The sequence below is a fragment of the Scomber scombrus genome, chromosome 2 (assembly GCF_963691925.1).
Source record: "Scomber scombrus chromosome 2, fScoSco1.1, whole genome shotgun sequence".
Classification (NCBI taxonomy): domain Eukaryota; kingdom Metazoa; phylum Chordata; class Actinopteri; order Scombriformes; family Scombridae; genus Scomber; species Scomber scombrus.
Window position 1 is genome coordinate 29,179,786 of NC_084971.1, and position 22,568 is coordinate 29,202,353.

Here is a 22,568-nt window from a genome sequence, read left to right on the forward strand (position 1 = left end):
CATAAGTTAAATAATAAGTAACTTTTTGATAATTGTATGCCTTCAACGCAAAGTTATATATTGTTGTTGCTAGTGTGGCAAGTTATCGAGAAATAAGCAACAAGCTAGCAACTGTTTTTCATGATGTAGGTTCCCCTCAAACTACTGAATTTATCCTATCAAATAAATTCCACAAAAGCAATTTTCATGCTATATTTGATACTGCATTGTTTCAGCACACTTTGCTTACTCTTTACAAATACCTGCTGTATAAACACTGTGCAATATAAACAGGGAAACTTGTCAGGTCACAGCCAATCAAATGAACCGTGTGGCCTTAATAAGGCCTAAAGTTTTGTTACATGATACATGAACATACTTCAGTAATTGTCTGTCCAACAAAGTTTGTTTTATCTGAGACATTTCTTAAACATATTTTAAGATAATTGTTCCTGTATTTTTGATTTGTGTGCATGAACGATCAATTTGAGGGAACAAATCGAGTAATTTGTGGGTACAATTAGTTAATTAGAGGCTACACTATTAAAAGCTCTGCTCTGATACCTGCCATGCTTTGTTTTAAAGCTCTGTAGAGGAGAGAGAGTTTATTTCTGTCATGTGTAATGTACCACTACATTAGCGATGTCTGCTATCTAAACCAAGACACTCCATAAACACAGACAGACCAGTACAAGTCCAAGACAAGCAGTCAGCAGGTCAGTCAGCTGGAGAGACGCTGCTCCGTGCATCTGAAGCCAAAGCTCTCCAGACTGTTTGGAGTTAGTCGTCCACTGGAACAGATGGGACGCATTAGACAAATTGAGGTAGCAAAGATTGATGAAGCAATTTCACAGCCTCGTAGCAGAAAATGAACTTAATATATCTGTGTTGGGTTTGATTGGGTTGTTGGTCAGTTCAGAGACTTCTGGCTTTGACTAAACTCCCTGCTCATTAAAAATTTGACTGCTGCCATTATTCAAAGGGATGGGGTTATGTGTGTTTACATGTGTGTGTGCGTGTGTGTGTGTGTGAGAGGTTCAGGACAAGAAACAACTAGTTTTCTTGCAATTTGTACAATTTGCCAAATGATAAAGTGACAATGACAAAACACACAATTCATTTTACCTGTTGTTTTTTATGGTTTCCGTCATATAATTTGGAGTGTAGTCTGCCAGCTGAACAAGACATCAGCACACCAGACAGCTGAGTCAGCAAACTGCAGTGGACATTGGGTAAAAACTGAGCTAGGTTTTTGTTTTAAACATCTCTGCGGCTCACCACACTCTAGCACAATGCATTTTTAGTGAATGTATGTTCTTACCAAACCCTCAGAGGCAACACCATTATGCACAGAGTTTATAGAGTGGAACCACATGGACTCAGACTACAAGAACTCTATCAGACAAACTTTGGGCTTCACTTTTTAAAGATGCAACTTTATATCAATTGCATATTTTCTGAGTTTGTATACAGCAAAACAGAGCAAAGAGCAACATGTTGTAAAGAGAAATCTGACTTGAAATAATGAAATCATAAGAATGAGAAATTAAATTAAGGTATTAAAATGACTGTATGAACTGAATTAGTGAACAGCAGGAAAAATAACTCGATTCGGGGAACTCAGCCTTTTTGTTTTTCAGTGATATGACTCATCTGTGGGAAAACATATGTGACTTTGTGCATACATCTACACTTCTGTGCGTGCATACCTGTGTGTTTACTCCCCATTAGCTGTGGTTAACGCTAATGTGAGAAAATCGGTTCTGACTTATCCTGAGTTGTATCTGCTACCAGATTCACACTTGTGATTAATACGGCCGAAATGCACATACTCGGGTATGTTTGTCCTGTTTGTAGTTCAGCTGAGCCTCAGTATGTTCTTCAGCTAGTTAAAAGTCACATATCTTCCCATGAAATTGAAATAATCTGATATTATCTTTAAAAGGAATCTGAAAGAAAGCATGGCAACGCTTTCACTGACCCATTTCAACTCTTTTGAACCTGATTTAAGTTAAGACAAAACATTCGAGTTGTACCCAGCTGTTTTTTTATGGCTTAAAAAAGCAAACAACAAAAAGTAAACATATATATTTACATATAAAGCCCCAGACTCAGCGCTGTTGTTCTGTCCAGTAAAAACATGACACTTCACTTTATATGCTGCAGAGACATTAGAGCCAAAGAGCTGCACAGATCAGGTCATCAGCTCGCATCTGGGATGACTCATTTCAGGAGTCAGGCTGCTAACAGCTGAGATGAGTCTGGTCTGACCCAGGCAACAGCTCCTCACATCTCCGAAAACATTGGAGCAAATTTCCAAATAGGTGTTGTTTGGACCGCATAATAGGAATCTAAGTGGTTACTGTCTTGCCTTCGGCCGACCAACTTCATCACTTAGTCAGTGGTTCTCTTAGTCAGTCAGTGACAGACATTCGCATTTATAGGGGTTGGCCCTGCGGTTGCGGCCCAGCCAAAAATAAAAATCCATCTTTTACCCTGAACAGTAAAATGTTTCATAAGGGCAAGCATTATTTATGCTATCAGAGCAAAATCAAATGAGGTCACTTGTGGCGTCTGTAGGAGTCTGTGTGTGTTTTTGTGTGTGTGTGTGTGTCTTTATTTGTGTATACACTCCATCCTTTCACACAATTACAACAACATAATTTTCCTCCCCATCCCTCTGCAAACATGCTTACAAGCCTCTGGGCTCTTTTCAAAGTCGTGTGTCAGCACCCGGCTTGCAGTGGACCGCGTCGTCGCCGCTCCTCACACTTCTCTTCCACAGTTAGACCACACACGGTGCTGTATACACGCAAACAAGTCAAATTACAGGATTAAAACGAAGCATAGAATTGAACTTTATTACAATCAACATTACTTAACTTTCTCAAGTGTAAACATTTTCCACACACCTTTGTTCACCATCCTTCATTAGCTACACTGTTGCCTAGTTCAGGCAAACAGTATAATGCGACTGCTTGTATTATTCATATTTTTGGCTTGCATTGGTCTCACTGTGAAAAATCAAAATTGTATCCTACTAGTTTTTCCATGAAGTTGATTCCTTCTAACCGGTATCAAAATAAGAGGAAATATAAATCTTAAAATCATTGGGGTGAAAAAGACCATCCCACCTAAAAAGAAAACAAACACAAGAAGCAAGACACAAGAGTGTTAACATGACCTTTGACCCTATTCATCTAAGTGACTTGTAGGGTAACTTGAGAGCTTTTCCATCTAGCACAACATATTAGACCAACCATCAGTTTACTTTGGAGTCTGAATATGTTGTCTCTCATTCGAGGGGAATGTTCACAAGTTTAATATCTGTCGGTGAGGTGAGTGAAGGTAATCGTGTGTGTGTGTGTGTGTGTGTGTGTTTGAGGGTGACACCATCAGTGACCTGAAACCAAGCTGCTGTATTAGATGTGGTAAATATGCAGACGTAGCATTAGTTTCACTCACGCCAACATTTTAAAAAAATAAAAAATTAACGGTTTAATCAGTTCATTTCTAAGTCAATCTGCCAGACTTGTTTTTCCTTTCTTCAAGTTCAACTTTAGTGCAATTTTAAACATGAATTGGCACCATTGACCAAGAGCAAGTCGTCTCTTTTGCACCGTTTTATTGAACTTCCTGTTCTGGAGTATCAACTGATCCACCACAAGAGGAATGATTTGTAGACAGGCAGGGGTCAACGCTATAAATGTCTTGAATAAACAGGGAACTTATTGATCCGTTAGCAGAACGAGAGCTTTTTATCCCTCTTCTACTCTTAACTTAAGAGTACAAAATGCCAGGAAAGAAAAAATAAGAAGAATCTCAGGGAGCTGTTGTGACGGACTAGTGCTTCCATGTTGCTGGCTGTGTGGTGTGTTAGCGGTTAGTTTGCCAGCTAAAGTAAATTACCACTTGTCCCCTAAAGCAGTCTCTGTGTCACTAAGTTTCTAGAACCACTTCTTTGGCGAAAACATGCAGATCAATTTACAATTTCCACTGTTCCACTCTCTGATGTGATGTGGTCTTAAGATGTTGCTATTTATCTGTGATGTTTGCCTTTGAGAAAGCATTAATGTTTGCCTTTGCCTTACATTAGGGAAATTATTTTCAATATTAAAATATTCCATTGTGAATAATAGATTTTCTGGCAGTGGCAGGTTGCTCAAATATCACAGTGTGAACTTTGTCCAAATGAAAAATGGTCCAAAATGTTCCTTCTTGCAGACACAAGTGGTTCTCAGCAGAGTCGCCCTCCCTGGACACAGTTTACGTGTCTGGAGCTGCTTTCATACTGTGAAAGTAATGGCAGGGATCAGGTCTGGTCTTGTAAACTTGATGGAGCAGACGGCCTTGTGTGGGTCTGAACTGCACCACAAAGAGTTAAAAAACAGATTTTCTGTTCCTGTGTAAAATGCAGCTTTTGTTTCTGGGTCATGAACCAGGCGAGGTCACTGGCTTTAACCGAGCCAAACAAACACACACACACACACGCACACACAGTTCAGTTTGCACTAATTGATTCCCCTTCCAGCAGAGACAAGAATGAGTGAGTGTGTGTGTGTGTGTGTGTGTTTACTTAAAGGATATGTCAGGAGTTTAAGTAAATAGATAAGTGACAAAGTAGCCCCCCCACCCCACCTCACCACTAACACATACACACACACACTCTACACACAAACATTAACTATATGTGCGTCATGTTATCATAAAATGCTCTACATTCATAATTTTAATGAAGATTAACTAATTTGGCAATTATAATCCCATTGTCAGTGTGTGTGTGTCTGCATAAGTGTGTGTGTGTGTGTGTGTGTGTGTGTGTGTGCATACTAGAAGTTTCTCTCAGCGGTAAATCCGTCCACACTTCCTGACCTAACACTGGGTTAATGAGGTGATCCAGCAGCAGGGGACGGTTTGTAGAGGTCTTTCGGCTTGTTTCAGGTTATGTGTGTGTCTTTCGGTGTATGTGTGTGTGTGTGTGTGTGTATGCATCTGGACAAGGATTTAAATGTGTGTAGCCGAAGCAGCATTCATGACGCCGCAAAGCTGTAAATGCATGGCATAAACGACTTGGAGAATTTGTGTAATTGTAAATAGCGACGCTGATTGTTGCTGATTTTCTGGTGCAAATCTGCCATCCTGGTAAATTTCCAGCGCAAATTACTTAGTAGGTTTTAGTGAAGACATTGGTCCCATGATAATACTGAGCCATGCAGAGAGATCAGAGCTCCAGCATGCAATTTATGTCTTCCAGCTGAAAAGAAGGTTGTTCATTAAGTCTGAAGAAAGTTCTGAGCACATTTCAGCACAAACTTGAAGTGCTGCTTTCAAAACGAAAGTGGTGAACTGTAACTTCTGCAGGCATTCTTACACATTTGTATTGAAGTAACTGGCGAGCAAATTTAAATATTTCAATTCAAACATGTTTATCAATAGGGAAACTATAAAGTCTCCACTTTGTGCTATTCCAATGAAAATATGGCTAAAAGCATCTACCAAATGACCTGCAACAGCACAACATAAACCTTATGTGTATGCTGTTCAATGGTTAAATAGGGGGGGAGGGGAGGGGGGCATATCACCCCCTCACCTGAAAAAACATTAAAACTTAATAAAGTGACTTATTAACAGACACAAAGCAACATTAGCATTCACTTAATCATATTTGTGTCCACCTGATGATTGTAAGTTCAATATTTGCTTTCCTTTCAGATCTTTTTTTGGTAACTTCCAACTCCAGTGGGAAATATCTTGCTAACTTTGTCTTTCTGAGCAGGAAGCATGAAGTCTGTTTATTTAAGTTTTTTCTGTTGAAATACATAGTGATACGGTATTTGTCTAGACTCGTATAAAGTTGAGGGGAAGTGTCAACCACCCCAACTCGTACCCCCACACTCCAGACCAACCTGTACCCTGCCAGAGGCCAGACTTAGGTAACTGACAGCTGGGTTTAACAGGCATGAAGGAGCCTCCTGTTCAGTAAGAGTCCCAAAGGTGATCATCAGTCTGTAATCAGGCCTGAAGGTTGAAGCAGGCCTGGATGGATGAAGAGCAGTGACAGAGTATTTTACTGACTACCACTTCTTGTGGATCTTTCTTTAAATTGAATTAAAATAAGGTGTATTCATGCATTAACCCCTCTTTGCATCAGATCCAGGTGACCACCGGGACAGACAATCAAGTACAATAGCAATAATGGCAGGATGCAGTGAGAAACGGGAGAGAAAAGAGGTGTTTATTGGATAGAAAACAAGGCAAATTAAAGCCTCAGTGAACTTTTGCCTTTGTTAAACAGCATTAAGTACTTGTGTGAGTGTCTGTCGGCATCTCAGCCTCAGGCTAGAGGCTGTTTCCAGATGTAAACAGCTCATTAAAATGAGCGACAAGTGATGGCAGGGTAGGACTTGACAGATCTGAGGGGCGGGGGTGGTGGGTTGGGGGGAGATGACGACTAATAACACAGTTGACTGCTTCAAGGTGAAAAGGTTTATTAGTTTGTAGCTAAGAGTTTCATCCTACAAAAAATCTGCTTAAGCTAACACGAAAAAGTAATTAATTATGTACTTGATGAGTTGTAGAACTAGTTGAGTGAAATGTTTTGTCTATAAATGTCAAACGTCATGTACTAACTGCTCCGATTTCAACGAAGTAATGACTCTGTACTCTAGACTTTAAAATGTAGTCAGAAAACAGTAGTAGCTGGAGGATTTGTGACTTAAGGATTAAGCAAATTTGTACAAGCAGTAAGAGAGGAGACAAGAAAAGAGCAGACATGTTTGAGAGGATCCTTCCTATTGCAGTTTGCCCGCTGGCACACCTGTAAAGTAGAGGTCAGGTGACATGCTTATTTCCAACTGTTGACAGACAGGACAGGCTCGGAGGCAGGCAAGACAAACGCACACACAAATACACTCACAAAACCTCCTACATTCATTACTGTTTTGGAATGACTTCTGTAGTTGTTACAGGAGTTATTGTGTTCCTCAGTGATTGTGCCACTGGAATGTCATTACTGGCATACACCCTTTTATCACCTCAGTGGAAAAACCGGTGTCACCTTAAGGCTTCCTGAACCAAGGTTTGTGCCAAACGTACCACAAACTTTACCACAGGTGAACATCAAACCAGGTTCTTTTGCTTTTGCTTTCTTTTGCAATTTGTTTTGTTCTCTAGTGAATTAGAAAATGCAGTAAAGGCTGTTCCAGTATCAAAGTATTTACCCCTAAATGGCCCATCATAGCCTACAGAGTTAAATAAGTATTGTAAAGGGTTTTTTTTATTTATTTTTTTTTCTTTTACACATGGTTCACTTACAGCCTGGTAGCAAATGTTGTGAGGCCCAGTACACGTTTGCGAAAGGGGGGCGGGGGGTTGGAAGCCCCTGGCATGTGTTCCATGGATGTTAAACCTATACTTAAACACCTGTGTGCATGCCTAACCCCAACCTTTACCTTAACCTAATGTAATTCAAACCTTAAAGGATAGTTTCACAGTTTTTCAAGTCTGTCTTAAAACAGCTGGATGCCCATATGAACATTTTCTTGCTGTAATCACTCCTCCTGTTTATACTGACCATGAGAAGATCCACTCCAAATGCACTTTCAGTGTAAGTGATGCAAGATAAAATGCAGCTGTGGTGGAAGGATCTTAACAAAAACAGGGAATTTGGCATTAAAAAGAATGACATTGACTTGAAATGACTAATTGAGTTGGCCGAAACCTCATATTGACTTCTAATGATCCTTTTACATTTTTGAGTGGAAGGGTACTTTCACTGACATTGGAAATGCATTTGGAAGGGATTTCATAATGGTCAGTGGGAACAGGAGGAATGGTTGCAGCAAGAAACATTCAAAATGTTCATTTGAGCATCTAAATATTGTTTTAGGGCATACTTGAAAGATGGTGAGGCTATCATTTAATTCTAAAACCAACTTAAAATGGACCGAATCACTTCAAAATCTATCAAAAAATCCATATGTTGACTTTTACCTACAAAAAACTTTAAGCTAAAGACAGATAATGTTGTAAACAGACTGTTCTTGGTATATTAATGTGAAAGAGGTTAAATCCTCTTACAGTAACGCTTCCTGAGCCAACAGGAGAATTGAAGTCTGACAAGCGGTAGCAGCAGGAGAAGCACACCTAAATGACACTCTGCATTTTCATCATAGCAGCAGCATAGCTGGCATCTGTGCCATACCTTAGTCAGACACCAAAACCACCTACTGAGCTGGCCAAGGTCGCTGTCAGTGATGATTGATTATTAGTCAGAAATCCAGTTTGGCTGGTACTACCATGTAATTTTATACTGTATGATTATCTCCGCATCAGTGATTTAACTACTGGGAGTAACCAGGTTAAGCAGTTGTTAATGCGTGCTGATAGTACGCTTAACTCCCTGCTTGCATATCAACAGATGTGTACACCTTTTTAAATGTTTTTAAGGGGACACATCGTGCTTTTTTGTCATTTTCTGTTTTTTTATGCTGTTAAAATCTGGGTTAAACATTTTCAAAGTTGCAAAATTTGAGATGAACATATGTAAAAATGTTCCCTGCATGTAAAAGCTCAGGATTCAACCCTCTCTGAACACTTTGTTTATTATCTTATTTTATATTTTATATTTTCCTGACATCAACTTACCAACAAATGACCATCCGTTGGTAGCCTTTGTTGCAAATTTTTTTCAGTTTGGATGTATTTGAGAAGTTTCCATTTTGTGTAAAGAACAAGAAAAATAGTTTGTTCTACAGTTTACTTGGCCTCCAGAAACAGCTTCCGGGAGCTAACCAATCACAGCAGAGGGGGCTCATTGGGACAGGAGCTAAAATGGCCTGTTTCAGACAGAGGCTGAACTAAGGCGCTGCATAAATGACCAGTATAAGATAAATAAGGACTTTTTTGGACTGTAAATCATGCAAACATATTCCAATTGAGCCACAGAATAAAAATATAGACCTGGAGATGTGCATGATATGCCCCCTTTAAATCAATGCCTGCTGATTGAACTTCTGCTCCAATCAGAGGTGTAATCAACCTTAACATTCATGCATAATGCTCTATTCATTCAAGTAATAAAGAATAGTGGGTAACAGGTTGTCCAGGGTGTCGGTGGTTTTGTTTTACTGTATTACACGACTCACCTGTTGTAACATTCTTGAGCCAGACACTGGATCCCTAACTGACCATGACCTCTGAAACCTGACGTCCACATGGAGGCCAAAAAAGCTGTTGTGCTGTTTGTGAAGCCACTGATTCCTACATGACAAAGAAGTTGTCAGTTCATAAATGTTCCAGCAAGCTGCTGGTCAGTCCTGCTAATGCATATATAAGTGGAGAGTTGGCAGAGACAGAGAGGGGGATAGAGCACCAGAAGTCAGGTAAGAAAATATGAGCCTCAAATCAGGTTTTGATCGAGCAGCTGATAAAAGCTCAAAGATGGAGGTTTTAGTTTCAAATAACAGGTGGAGATGGACATACTGTTATTAATTTGTCCCAGAGGTGAAGAGTCATGCTCCCTTTGTGTGTTTGTTTGTCTGTGTGAGTGCACAATGCCAGAATGAATGACAGCATTAAGAAAGACGTTAAGACATAGAAGAATAGATAAGCTCTAAATTCCAATCCTGCTTGAGAAAGAGAAAGAGAGGATTGTATTCAGTGTATCTACTTGGGCTTTCATGCAAATACTAAGTGTCTGTTTTTTGTTTTTCTTTTACGCGCTCTACTGTGTTTAATGACATATCTGTGTGCCTGTATTGAGTCAAGAGGCAGTTTGGCTTTTGTCCGCCTCACTGCAGGCATGCAGTTGGTTCACTGTCATCCAGGGTGAAGAACAGGGGAGCCAAAAATATAGACGATGACCTGCAAAATGTAACTACATCAATCATCATAATACTAATATAGACTAAATCCAGTTGTCACTGGCCCGTCTAGACAACAGTTGTCACCACCAAGGTGTTAACTGCATAGAGGATGACTAAGTTGCTGCGATGTCTCTCACAGTCTCTGTTTAGTTTACATCATAAAGCTTGGCTGCTGTTGCACTAAACAGCTCATTTTTTGGATGGAGACCTGGAAGCAAAGACTAACAGCAATAACTTTTAAGAACATTTGTGCGCTGTGACTTCAGTGGAAACGAGCGAAATGATGTCTGCACAACCTCAGCTTCATTGGTTCCTATTTGTCTCATTTACCCTTTCGCTTGATATTCTGTATTTCTTCCATTTGTCATTGGCTACTGTTTGGCAACGGTTTACAACTTTGAATGTCTGCATTATTGTCTGGATCCACGTGACGTTACGCCATTAACAGGTATGCACTGTGTACTAAACAACTACAACTTAGCCCAAACAAGTGAGTGCCGACAACAACAGTATCTCGTCACAAAATCGTCCAAAAATGTAAAAAAAAAAAAAAGGAAATTGATTTCAATGAGACCACTGTGTTGACAAAGCACGAGTGCCGATGCAGAGACCTCGGGCAACAAAATGCAGGGTCATCCAAAAAAAGAAGAAAAAAAAAGTGTAGTCCCTCAGTCCCTCATTGAGTTTTCTAATTACGCAAGTGCGCCAACACATTCTAAGTAGATTACTTTGCAGTGTGTATGGTGTAATTGCTGGCAAAACTTACAATCACTATGCCAGAGAATGAAATGATTTTTGGCGTAATAACTTTCCAGAGTTGTAAAATCCCAACTAGTGGTATTATAAATAGTTTTGCAGTGTTTTGGCATCTGATAAGGCATCAAACTCATGGATGTATTACTCAAACTGAACTTCCTGGATTATATTACCTTTTTTCTGTGGTACCTGAAACAACATGCTCACTTCAGTGAAGCCCCTTTTTTAAAAGTGTGCTTATTTTTCTTCTGAATGCATTCTTAGACTCCCTGAGCTTTATTCTACTGCATTTAATAGTTGTCGTCTTTTCAGGACTGGATTGTGTTATGTACTGGTATTACTTTCATTTAAAGGCTGCAGAGTTTGTGGTGTGCTAAGGCTGCAGTGCTCAGGATTGCATATCATGTAAATTTGCTGAAGTGTGCAGCGGTTAAAGTCAGTCAGTTCATTTATGTGTCACATTGTATTTTTCACAGTTCGGTAATTTACACCTGTAGTAGCAAGTGATGAAAAAAGTTTGGCTAATCTACACCAATTGAAGATAAACGTAAAAGCAATTGTTGAGACATTACTTGTGTGTCTATTTGTGTTTGGGATTAATGAGTGTCATAATATCTTTACCCATGCTCGTTGGTGCATGTGCACACACATCCAGGCAGCAGATATTCATATAGTACTTTATCTGCTTATACAAAAGCTTTTCGTGTTAAGAGTTTTAGAGATATTGAAGTCGTTAAACGGATTTTACTGGTAAGCTTTTCAGGCATGATGTAACAGGATATTCCACTTTGGGGAGTTTCGGGGGTGTGGGAGTTGAGGTAAGGTTTGTACCACTAACTCACGTCCCCTTTTTTTCTCTCCATGAAAATGAGGTAATCTCCCTTTGGACCAACTTCCTAACACGATTTATGATGTCTTTGCTTCTTTGCACATTAATTCCTGACTCTCCGGTTCCTCTCCCTCCTTCCTTTCCTCCCTCACCTCTCCCAAAGTCCCTCCAAATCCTTCCTCACCCGTTTTCCTTAAAGTGTTAATCCTGCAAATCTTTATTAACTGATTTTTTCCTCACCTCTAATGACTGTTGTTATATTTTCACTCACAGTACATCCTTTTCCTTAAAGTTTATATTAATGAACCGTAACTTTCTGTAAGTAATACTAATCAGTGTCTGTGCAGTCATGATGGATATACTTTAATTGAAGATCTCTCAATTTGCAGTAGAGAGTAAATATTTAATGTTGAGTCCTAAAAGTTATTCTTCTACGTCTACAGTTTAGGGGATACTTTTGTGCAAAGTATGACACGTGTGTTGAGTTTTCGTTGAGCCACACCTACAGTGTGGTAAAGTGATTACAACTGATCTCATATCTCTGCACCCTTTTTGTTGTTTTTTTTTTTTATTATTGCAGCCATCACAGTTGTTTTTGTCATCAGTATTTCCAGTTTTCCTTTGTGACTTATTTTATCTTCACAATCCTCCACCACCTCCCTTCCTGGCATGATATAACCACAGGAGTTGGGCTGCTTTCATTTGATGTTTCGATACTCACCCTTTGACAGGCATGAAGAGAATAATACAATGAAAAGACAATAGGGAGAAAAAAAAGTTCTGCTGTAGAAGAACCACTTATTAAATATGTTGGATAGTGTTTGGGATATTCCAGATGAGGTTTGGAAATTAATGAGAAACCTGAAACCTGAAAACCAAACTCACAATCAAAACAGTTGATGCTTGACCAGAAGTAATCTAAATTAATTAGCAGTAATCTAAATGATTCAACTTTATAAGTGAACCATTGCTCATCACTAAAAGAATATAAATATTCTTTAAGTAGTTCATCTTTACTAAATAACAAGTACAACTATGCAGAAAAAGCATTTTGCCAGAGCCCTGGGGTTACTGTAAGTGCGTTGTTTGCACAGTTGCACTTGTTACTTAAAGGTACCCTGCAGAGTTTCTGACCACTAACAGTGCTATGGAGCAATGTTTTTAAGAGTGGGTCCATGTTTTAGTTAGTTCTCGTGCACACACACGAGGATGCACATGCAGGAGCAAGCGGGTGACCTGATACACATTTCTGCTAGTTTCACACTTGAATTCTTCTTGGGTAATATTTATAATCCAAGAAGCAGTAGTTCTTCTTGAAGAAGACTTTCTATGACCCCCCCCACCTCAGGTTGAGAGAACATACAACACTGTTATATCTGGCTTCTGTCATGCACTTTAAGTTTAGAGGAGTTCAGGCTTTGTTTACAGCAGATTTTGGATGAATGGACTCAGTCATCAGCTACCAGCTATTAAAACACAACATTTCTCTCTCTCTCAGTCTTTTGTGTCCTTTTCCCTCTCAGTGTACCCCTCTCACTCATTGCTCTACCTTTTTCTTATCATGGGGGAGGACAAAGGTTTATGTGGGCCTTTCATTCTGTCACACAGTGAGAGATGGCAGCAGTGTATTGTGGGTAACAGAATCCAGCTGTGTTGTAGACTGTGTGTGTGTGTGTGTGTGTGTGTGTGTTAATGGCCGTGTGTGCTGTGTCCCTATGCAGGTCTTGGGTGTGTGTTGACCTGTTTCATGTCATTTAGATGGCAATGTTTCTCTTTCATCATACAGCCTTATCTACGCTTGATACAAATAGCTGAAGAAATACTGTGTGCCATGAAGTCTTAACACCAGAATACTCTGTCACATTTGATTAGGAATTCACGAAAGAGCACAAAAACAACTGGTTTTGCAGCACTGAGTTATGTGACTGTATATTTTGCATGCAGGAAAAAAAAATGCTCCACATATTTTGACTGCTGTGGTTAATATGGTAGATGTCAGATTCTTGGCTGTGTGATGTGGGCACCCGCTCAGTATCAACAACAGGAGAGGGCCAAGATGTTAAAAAAGCAGATAAGTACATAAAATAGGCATGCACAGTTCGGGCTGTACATTTTCACTCTTCCCTTCATCTTCAAGGTATTAAGTAACTAATTATACAACTATAAAAATCAGTACTTTTATTTGAATTAATTCAATTTACAGTAGAATGTAGCAAAGCACAATACTCAAAATAAGAATATTAAAAAGAGCAAAGACAAAAGTCGCGTTAAAACGTCATAAATTTGTTACAAAGAATGATGTGGTTTTTTGGTCATCTTTGAACAGAGCTAGACTAGCTGTTTTGCAGTGTTTCCAGTCTTTATGCTAAGCAAAGCCAACTTGCTGCTGGTAGTAGCTTCATATTTATCTAATGAATATGCCCAAAATGCTCCAAAACAATTCCTTTTAATGTATAAACTATGAAAACCCACAATAGGAGAAGAAACATGGACTTGGCAGTTGATCTCTTTCTTCTTACATTAAGATCATTTTGTTTTTGGCAAGAAAAAAATCACTAAAATTAGGAGACACTTTTTTTTTTTAACCCCCCAAAAAGGAACATATCTTTGTCTCACCCTCATCTACAGGGGGGTCAGAGGTCAGGTTCAGCTACAGAGCAGCAGCCCTGGAGTGTGAAGGAATTCAGTTTCTTACAGAGCGATGCTTTAACAGGGCGGATGCATGCTGTCATGGAGGACTGAATCCTTATCCTCTGTGGTTGAAGGTGTTTCTGCCTTACCATTAAGCTGTGTGTTTCCTTGAATGAGGCTCGCTGGGAGGTTGCAAATGACAAACCCTGTCAGGAGGGTTTAACTACCTGCCATGCATGTCCTGACACAAGCCTTTTGGAACAGCAAAGCTACAGGACCACATACACACTGTTTGCTTGGGATTTGAAATGGCAAACGAGCGTTTCATACAATAATTTATCCTGAATGGTGTGAAGGAAAGGCTTGTGATGTTAACTTTAATTTTTATTCACAGTAATTGTTAAATGCAAAGCCTCCCCATGTGCATGATTCGTTTCTCTTTTCTCCCCCTTTCTTCACTCTCAAACGCAATTATTCTTTCATACATATTCCATTCATTCCTCCCCTCCTCTGTCATCAAATTATCCACTTAGCCTGTGTGCCAGCAGCAGCACCCTTAAAGGAATGATGATCAGATCTTATTATAACCCTGTTACTATTCTATAAACAGTAAGTGACTGCACACAAAGACAGATCCGGATTCCAGGGAAGAGCGTGTCTTTCAACTGAGATGTGTACCTCAAACAAAAGCAGTCATTTGCCTTCTCATAGCAGTAATACTTTGCTATCAGTGGAGCATGCTGTTGGATTGCAGAGTTTCATCGTGTGCGTACGTGTGTACGTGTGCATCAAGGTGTGCATTGTTGTTTGTGTTGGCTTTACGACTTAGGGAGAATAATGCTGATGATAACAACTTGAGTTCTTCTAGCTGATGTGACAGAGTGGTTTGGTGACTTTACCAATGCCAAACATCTTTCCATTTAAGCACCTGATTGCTATTGCAGTTTTGTCATAACACAACATAGGTTCCTATTGATACATTTTAACACTGGATCATGTCATTGTTTTGTACTGTGTCAATGGGTAATAAATATATATATACTGCAAAATTATCAGTTATATATTTTTTAATATTTGTATTATTTCTATTGACTATTCGTCAGTCCTGTTGGCATAATCTTTATGTAGCCGAATATCTCACTGCTTTAAATTATTTGAGAGCAATGCATCAAGTAAGGGAACACATATGGTGTGGATAGAGCCATTGTTGCAGCTAATAAATCCAAAGCAGTGATGCATTTTAGGAGTAGCTACATTTCATGGATGAAGATGCATCTATTAGTGAAGCTTATGACTATTTCTACCTAAAACGATTTTCCTGCCGTTTTCACATTTTCGAGAGGGAGATGCTGCACCAACAAGACACTAACGGAAACCAAGTTATAATTGGACACGGATTTATAAAACTTAAGAGCCTGTCAAAGATCAGACATCCCTCTGTGGTTTACAACAAGACAGGGCAGATTCATTCTGCACACTCAGAAAACATTGTATTCCACCTCATGCTTTTACCACTCATTGTTAGTGTCAGTATGTTGTGGTGACAATAAATTGAAGAAAAGCATTAGAAACTGAGATCTGGCATTTATAGACCAACCAATTAAAGTGTGGCACTTTGGTCTATTGTTTAGACTGTCACGTGACTAACTGGATACAGGTTTGATCTTTTTCAAGTGTCCTTGAACAAGACACTGAAACTCTACCACAAGAGTGTGAGCTTCTGGTTTATATTAGCTGCTGCTGAAGTACCAAGTTTGGTTCCTCAGACACCAAATAAAAAAAATTAAAAAAAAGTTTAATCTGGTGTTTTCAGCTGGAATATCAGCACTCTTTCTCTAAACAATCAGTTCTTTAACCTATCCGTTTGTCCTTCTTCCACCACCTCCTGGCCTTTCATCTCCTATTGTTTGACAAACACAGATTTTAAGGAATATTATAAATTCCTGCTATGCTGACAGGCTTTGCCCTCACTCACCATATGTTACAAGGAAAGAGGTATAAATGGAGGAGACAAGAGGGCAGGAGGGGAACGGAGGCATGGGGCCAGAGGTGCGCTCCTGACTTAATGAAACATCTTAGGTTTCCCCTCAACTTCTACCCCAGGAGTCTTGCACATAGCAGTGAAGAGAGAGGAGTGCAACAGTTTAGTGACTCAAGAAAGGTCAGAGGAGAGCAAGGAAGAGGGAGGGAGAGATGAGAGGAAAGGGAGAAAGAATTTATCCCATGGTACCTACATGTTATTACAGTTTTCAAATGTGTCATGCAAGCTCATGAGACATTATATATGAGCCATCTTTTATTTATAGTAGCATATTTATGTGGATTCCATTTTATATAATTTATTTTATTCCACAAAATTGAATTTCCAAGTCCCTTCAGATCCATTTGTAATTATATTTGCCTCCTCCTTTTTCATCTTTTATCCTTTCCTCCCTTTGTCTGTTGCCAGGGTTTCTCTCAAGTTTCCCCCTTTGTGACTCTTGGATAGCTTCTCACTATGCAAACCCATCCAAAATGAGCCTGATCAAATCAAATCAAGTTTGAAAAATATCTTTTTAGGCTCCAACAGGTCTGAAGTTCCAAGGTGATTTTTTTATTATTGCAGACTTGCAAACAATGAAACCTTGATTCTCCAGGTGAAGAGTTGAGCAAAGAACTTTTCTCAATAGATGATCAGACTCCAGTGAAACATCAGCCACATGTTCATTACTTATACAATATTGTATGTCTGCATTTATGTATATGTATGCTACTGTATATGGACTGTATATGACCAATACAGTAAGAGAACGGTCAATACAGTTGACTTATTATTGATATTCTTGCGCAGTAAAGTGAATCACAGCATTAACTACACTAAGGAGGCACTACTCCTGCTGCAGCCTAAGGTAGTGAATCTAAACATAGTCTCTGTTATCCTACTTTTTTGTGTGCATCTGTTTAGAAAGAACCTTACTTTTAAACTCCATTGGAGAAGAAGTTGGAAAAAAGGATGCTAAGATTTGATCCAAACTTTAGCACACATTTCTCCCTTTATACAGTTTTGTTTGGACAGTTGGACAGTTTCACAAGGTTTTGGACCTGGGGCTGTAATTGTGACTCTTTTCCTTCTGTCAAAGTTTTATCGTGGCACTTTATATCTATGTGATGTTATTGTTACAACACTGATGAGCTGTGAGAGTGAACTTTTGAGTTTCATTTTTTAGCACTTGCAGATCTGATCATTGCATAGTCACCCTCCTCCATTCTCCCTCTCTATCTAACACACATACAAAGTCAACAGTTCCTGTTGCTCCCCAATTTCCTGCAGTCCTGTATGTGGCGCCCATGTTTTTGGTAACACGATTCGGCAAATATGTCAAAAGTGATTGAGTGTGTGTATGTGTGTATGCGTGCCTTTACACTCACAGCCTATTTGCTTTGGGTATGTTTGTATGTAATAGCTGTGTGGCTGCTGGTGTCCAGCTGCATTACAGCAGACTCGGTTTCACGGGCTAAGAACCATGTCATAAACACAGGGAAGAGGCTGAATGGGTTTCTCACTTACCCCAGGAGGGGTCACCCTGGGTGGGCTGTGTTAACCTGGTGCCTTGGCCTCTGGGTCCTGATCCTTTGGTTGTCTACTAATTATGGAAATTAAAACAAATTCACTATAATGGAGCAGTGTTTCTGTGTGTATGGGTGCATGTGTCTGAGGAAGTACGGTTTTGTTCATTGGGTTAAATTGCTCTTGTATCTATTGTACTGCACTTTATGTCTGTGTGCTTGAATGCTTTAATGTGAATGCATGGATGTTTGTGGATCATGACAAAGGGACAAAGTAAAATTGGTATTTATTTACAAGCAAATCGAATTAGACTTTAGGAATTAGACCGAGAAAGGAATTTATTCATCAGTGACTGAAGAGTCTGTTTTTCTCTTTATATTAAGCAAATGGTGATTAACATTGACCGTTTCCTTTCTCTTATGTCTTTCAGATTTTCAGGCCTGACGCCACCATGCTGCCTTATATCCTTCTTGTCTTCATTTCGTCTGGTTTGGTGTTATCCTTTGAGTGCCCGGCAGACTGTTCCTGTGCACCCCAGGGCTCAATATTCTGCATTCAGAGACGGTCCAGCACTGTGCCACGGGTCCCCACCAACACCCAACGTCTCTACATCTTCCAAAATGGCATCGACACTTTGGCCCAAGATGACTTCAGAGGTCTGGGGGAGTTGGAGTTGTTAGATCTCAGCCAAAATGGGCTGGCAGAGGTTCCAGATGGTGTATTTGAGATGCTGTCAAAGCTGAAGAACTTAGACCTGTCCTCTAACCACATCACCCACATTTCCAAGGAAAGTTTTTCTGGGTTGGTCCAGCTGGAGAGGCTATATCTCCATGCAAATCGCATCCAGAGTATTGATATGGAAGCTTTTGATGGTTTAGAGATGCTACTGGAACTCAAGCTCCAAGGGAACCAGCTCACCTCACTGCCATCCCTTCATTTCCCCAGTCTTCTGCTTCTCGACCTCAGCCACAACAAGATCCCAACCCTGGGACCATCAGACCTCCAGACTCCCCACTTGGAAGCCCTTAAGGTGGCCTCTCTTGGGCTTATCTCTGTGGATGAGGATCTCATAGCTTCCCTGGGGAATCTCCATGAGCTCGACATCTCCATGAACCACTTAACTGAGGTGCCCCAGGCCCTAAAACAGGACTCCCTCAAGGGATTGATCAAGCTCAGTTTGGCTGCCAACTCGTTGGGAGGGCTCAAGAAGGAGGACTTTCAGAAACTTACTGGGCTCCAAGATCTGGATCTCAGTGGAATGAATCTCCAGGGATTTCCCCAGGGTTTCTTCCAGACCTTCCCAAGACTGACGCATCTGACAGCAGCTGAGAACCCATTCAATTGCTTGTGTCCATTAGCCTGGTTCCCTATCTGGCTTAAAGAGAAGAATGTAAATCTTCTGAGACCTGAGGAAACCAGATGTCACTTCCCCCCAGTTAATTCTGGGAAGAAGCTCTCAGCACTGGAGCACAAAGATTTTGGGTGTCCACCTACCACAACGGTGATGATTGGCTCCCCCATTGGGAGTACTCCTGTTCCCCAGATGCCCACCACATCTCCAGGAGCCACCCATACCAATGCTATTCCTCCTCCTCCTCCACCCAGTGAGCAAACCATCTCCTCAAAAACAGACAGCTACCCCCTTCCACCAGAACCTCCAGTCTCCCCTAGCTCCACCAGTGGGGAATACGAGCAGCACATTTGTCCAGCAAACATCTGCCTCAATGGGGGCACCTGTCATTTTGACCCGTTGGGGCAACTAAGCTGCCTATGTCTCTCAGGAACCTCAGGCCCCTACTGTGAAAATGTGGATGAGGTTCCTGAGCCACCAAAACCTTCAACAAAAGAAGTGTCTGTAGTTGACCCTGTGGTGCCTGCTGAGCTTGATGCCATCAGCTCACGCCAGGTGACCTCAACTTCTATACTTCTTGACCTGCACCGCTTCATCGAGACACGGCCACACATCCGTGGCATCAGGCTGACCTACCGTAACCTCTCAGGCCCTGACCGCCGCCCCATTATTCTGAGTGTGCCGGCATCATACCCTGAATATACTTTGCGTGGTTTGAGACCCAACTGCACCTACTCCGTCTGTGCCACTCCCCTAGGTGAGAGAATGAACTCAAGGGTTAACAGCTCTGTAGAAACAGGGTCATGTACAGAGGCTCGCACTGCATGGGTTCCACTGACATCCTCAGAGCCCAGAGTGGAGACACAGAGCCAGCTTACTCTTATACCCCCTGTGACTGGCCTGACACTCATGCTGGGGTTGGCTCTGGTGATTGGTACAATCATCTGTTTGCGGAAGAGGAGGCAGGCCAAGGCAGAAATGGAGCTGGAGCTGGGCCCTGCTGACTCTGATCCCATGGAACTGGAAGGGGTCAAGACCTGCCTAGAGAACGGGGGAAACGGTACGCTGCCCCACAAACAGGCTGAGATTGATCGTTGTCATACTCCTCAGCCAGCTCCATCTTTGCAACAAAATGGGGGTTTGGACTATGAAGTACCTTTGATGCAAGGACACTGCCCATCAAATAACAATTTAGCATCCCTAAAGCCATCTTATTTCTAAGATGCAATAAATTACAAACACTTGGAGAGATTTTTGAGAGTGGGCTTGCCCATTAAGATCCTGTTGTGGCTCATTTGATGGTTAAAAATCAAATTTTCATTCCAGTTTCAGATTTCCACAATTTGAAAAGAGGCACTTATTATCATTTTTTTGTCCAAATGGCATCTCTACAGACTGGATAATCTATTTTAGAGATACTGAATGATGAATTTAAGATTACAGCATATTAGAAATGTGCTTAGCCACTGTGGGACAGTGAACAGGATGTGGTTAAAAGTCATCGAGCAGAGTTTGATGATGGAGAAATCTAACCAAGTGATTAAACTAAGTGCAATCAACTAGAAGGGTCTTAGTAGCAGACTGAAAACGAAAGTGCCTTTTTGCATTGACACAACTGTAACTGATGGCTCATTTTTATGGATTCCTTGTTTATATAACAGAAACTATGTGTATGAGCAATAATCCTGTTGCTGGATTTGGAAGATACTGCATTTGGTCTACAGAACTGGAGGAAATGACAGTGATATAAATGAAAACAGTGATGCAGATGTAGACTTGCCTTGACCACACGTCCTGGTACAAAATGGGATTTCAACCAACTCCAGCTGCTCCATGGGAATTATGAAAAGAACTTGCACTGAAGGGAGATATGCATTTTCCTTTCTAGTGCCCCAGTCACAAAGTGCCACAAGACTGATGTTCACATGATGAAATGCAATGACAAAAAAAAGACAAAAAAAAAGAAAAATTGAAAAAGTAAATCTAAAAGGTTGATGTCCATAAAAGCTGTTTAAACTCCATATTTTGCTGTTGACATTATCTAATCTGAAAGAAAACTTCAGGTTCCTACACATATGGATTTGGATTCTTCTCTGTCTACAGACCTATAATAATTCTCTCCACACATCCGAAAGCTTTTGGCTCCATTGGAGATAAATTTGCTGTGAAAGATAAATGGACTGAATGAAGAGCCATAGAGAATAGACTTTGCCTGCATTGTTCTGTGCTATGACAGGAAGGCTGTTATGTTTAGCTGATATTATGATATTGTGTTTTTGTATTTTTTATCTTTTTTTTTCTGCTGTTGATGTCCACTCAGTATTGCTATTGTTGTGAGTTGAAACATTATTAATTGTTGTCCCTGCTTAATTCATTATGAATTTGATAGTTTTAGAATTTTCTATGTTACATGTAGCTGAAACTTTCCAGAGCTCCTTGCAATAATTGCTGAAGTAAATACTAGCTTTAGTTCTTAGAAGATCCACCCTAAAGGCAAACAACATTAACTAAAAGTTGTAATTAAAATAATAAATTAAAACAAGGTGATTTTAATATGTTCAGGTTCCCCAAAATAGGTCTGGGGAACTCACCAAGTGAATGTAACTGTAAAGTGTCAGACACTTTATTCTCTGTGCCAGGTCTGCCAATGCTCCATAAAAAACATGGTTAAGACAAGCCTCAGACTGTTTTTGACCGCCAAAGTTTCAAAATCTGTGTTCAAAGGCCTGAACACAGATTGCCACAGAGCCCACTCTTATAAAGCTGCACACGCGTCCCAAGAAAAGAAAGCAACTTCAAAGTGCTTTGAGGTATATCGCTGTGAGAGGGAATGAGATTTAAGCACTCGTTTCCTCTCGGTGCTGCCGACCATATCCTTTCTGAGATAAGGTCTAGACTGTGTCCCCCTGTAGCTTTTAGCTCTTTCGCACCCTGTCTTCTCTGCCCCTCCCCACTCCACCCACACTACTTCATCCATCAAGTGTGTTTTTGGTTAACAACAATTATTGGCTTGTGTGTTGGGAGACTGTTTTGCTTGTTTACAGCCAACCAGACTGTGAAATGTACAGGCTAAATGCACTGTTGTGATGTATTTGGTCTTTTTTTCCTGTCTGAGGCTGGGAATATCACAAGCTTTTAGTCCTACTTTTCTTTTTTAGAACTTTTCCATTCACGAGAAAGAATCTGAAATAGCAAAGTATTTACATAGATTTGCCTTAGGAACATTGGTACCAAGGCTTATTGACATCTTGTGTCATATTACATGCTGATGTGTATTTCAAGAACAAAAGGGCCTTTATTTCACTGATACAAGACATTGCATTATATTACATCATAAACTAATAATGAAGAAACATGAAATGTAATGAAATTTACTTTGAATGCAGAATTAATTTAGTCAGGGTTTGAAAAAGAGCTCTCAGTTCCTGCCTTATCTAATAGTGAAAAGCTTGGATGACTGGTTGTTATCAGTTAGTTTGCTCAGGTGTGTGTGTGTTTGTGTTTGTGTTTGTGTTTGTGTGTGTGTGTGTGTGTGTGTGTGTGTGTGTGTGTGTGTGTGTGTGTGTGTGTGTTTGTGTGTGTGTGTGTCTGTCTGTATTTTTGCTTCAC

At 40.3% G+C, this 22,568-nt stretch overlaps 1 protein-coding gene across 1 annotated transcript in view; it reads left to right on the forward strand.

Annotated features, from left to right (window-relative positions):
- Positions 1 to 20,180, forward strand: part of LOC133997379 (vasorin-like) — a 32,672-nt gene extending 12,492 nt beyond the window's left edge. The window contains exon 2 of the mRNA XM_062436958.1: positions 18,039 to 20,180. Coding sequence (XP_062292942.1) covers positions 18,060 to 20,180 — 2,121 coding nt within the window. The 5' untranslated portion in view covers positions 18,039 to 18,059. The remainder of the gene's footprint in view (positions 1 to 18,038) is intronic.
- Positions 20,181 to 22,568: the final 2,388 nt, after the last annotated feature.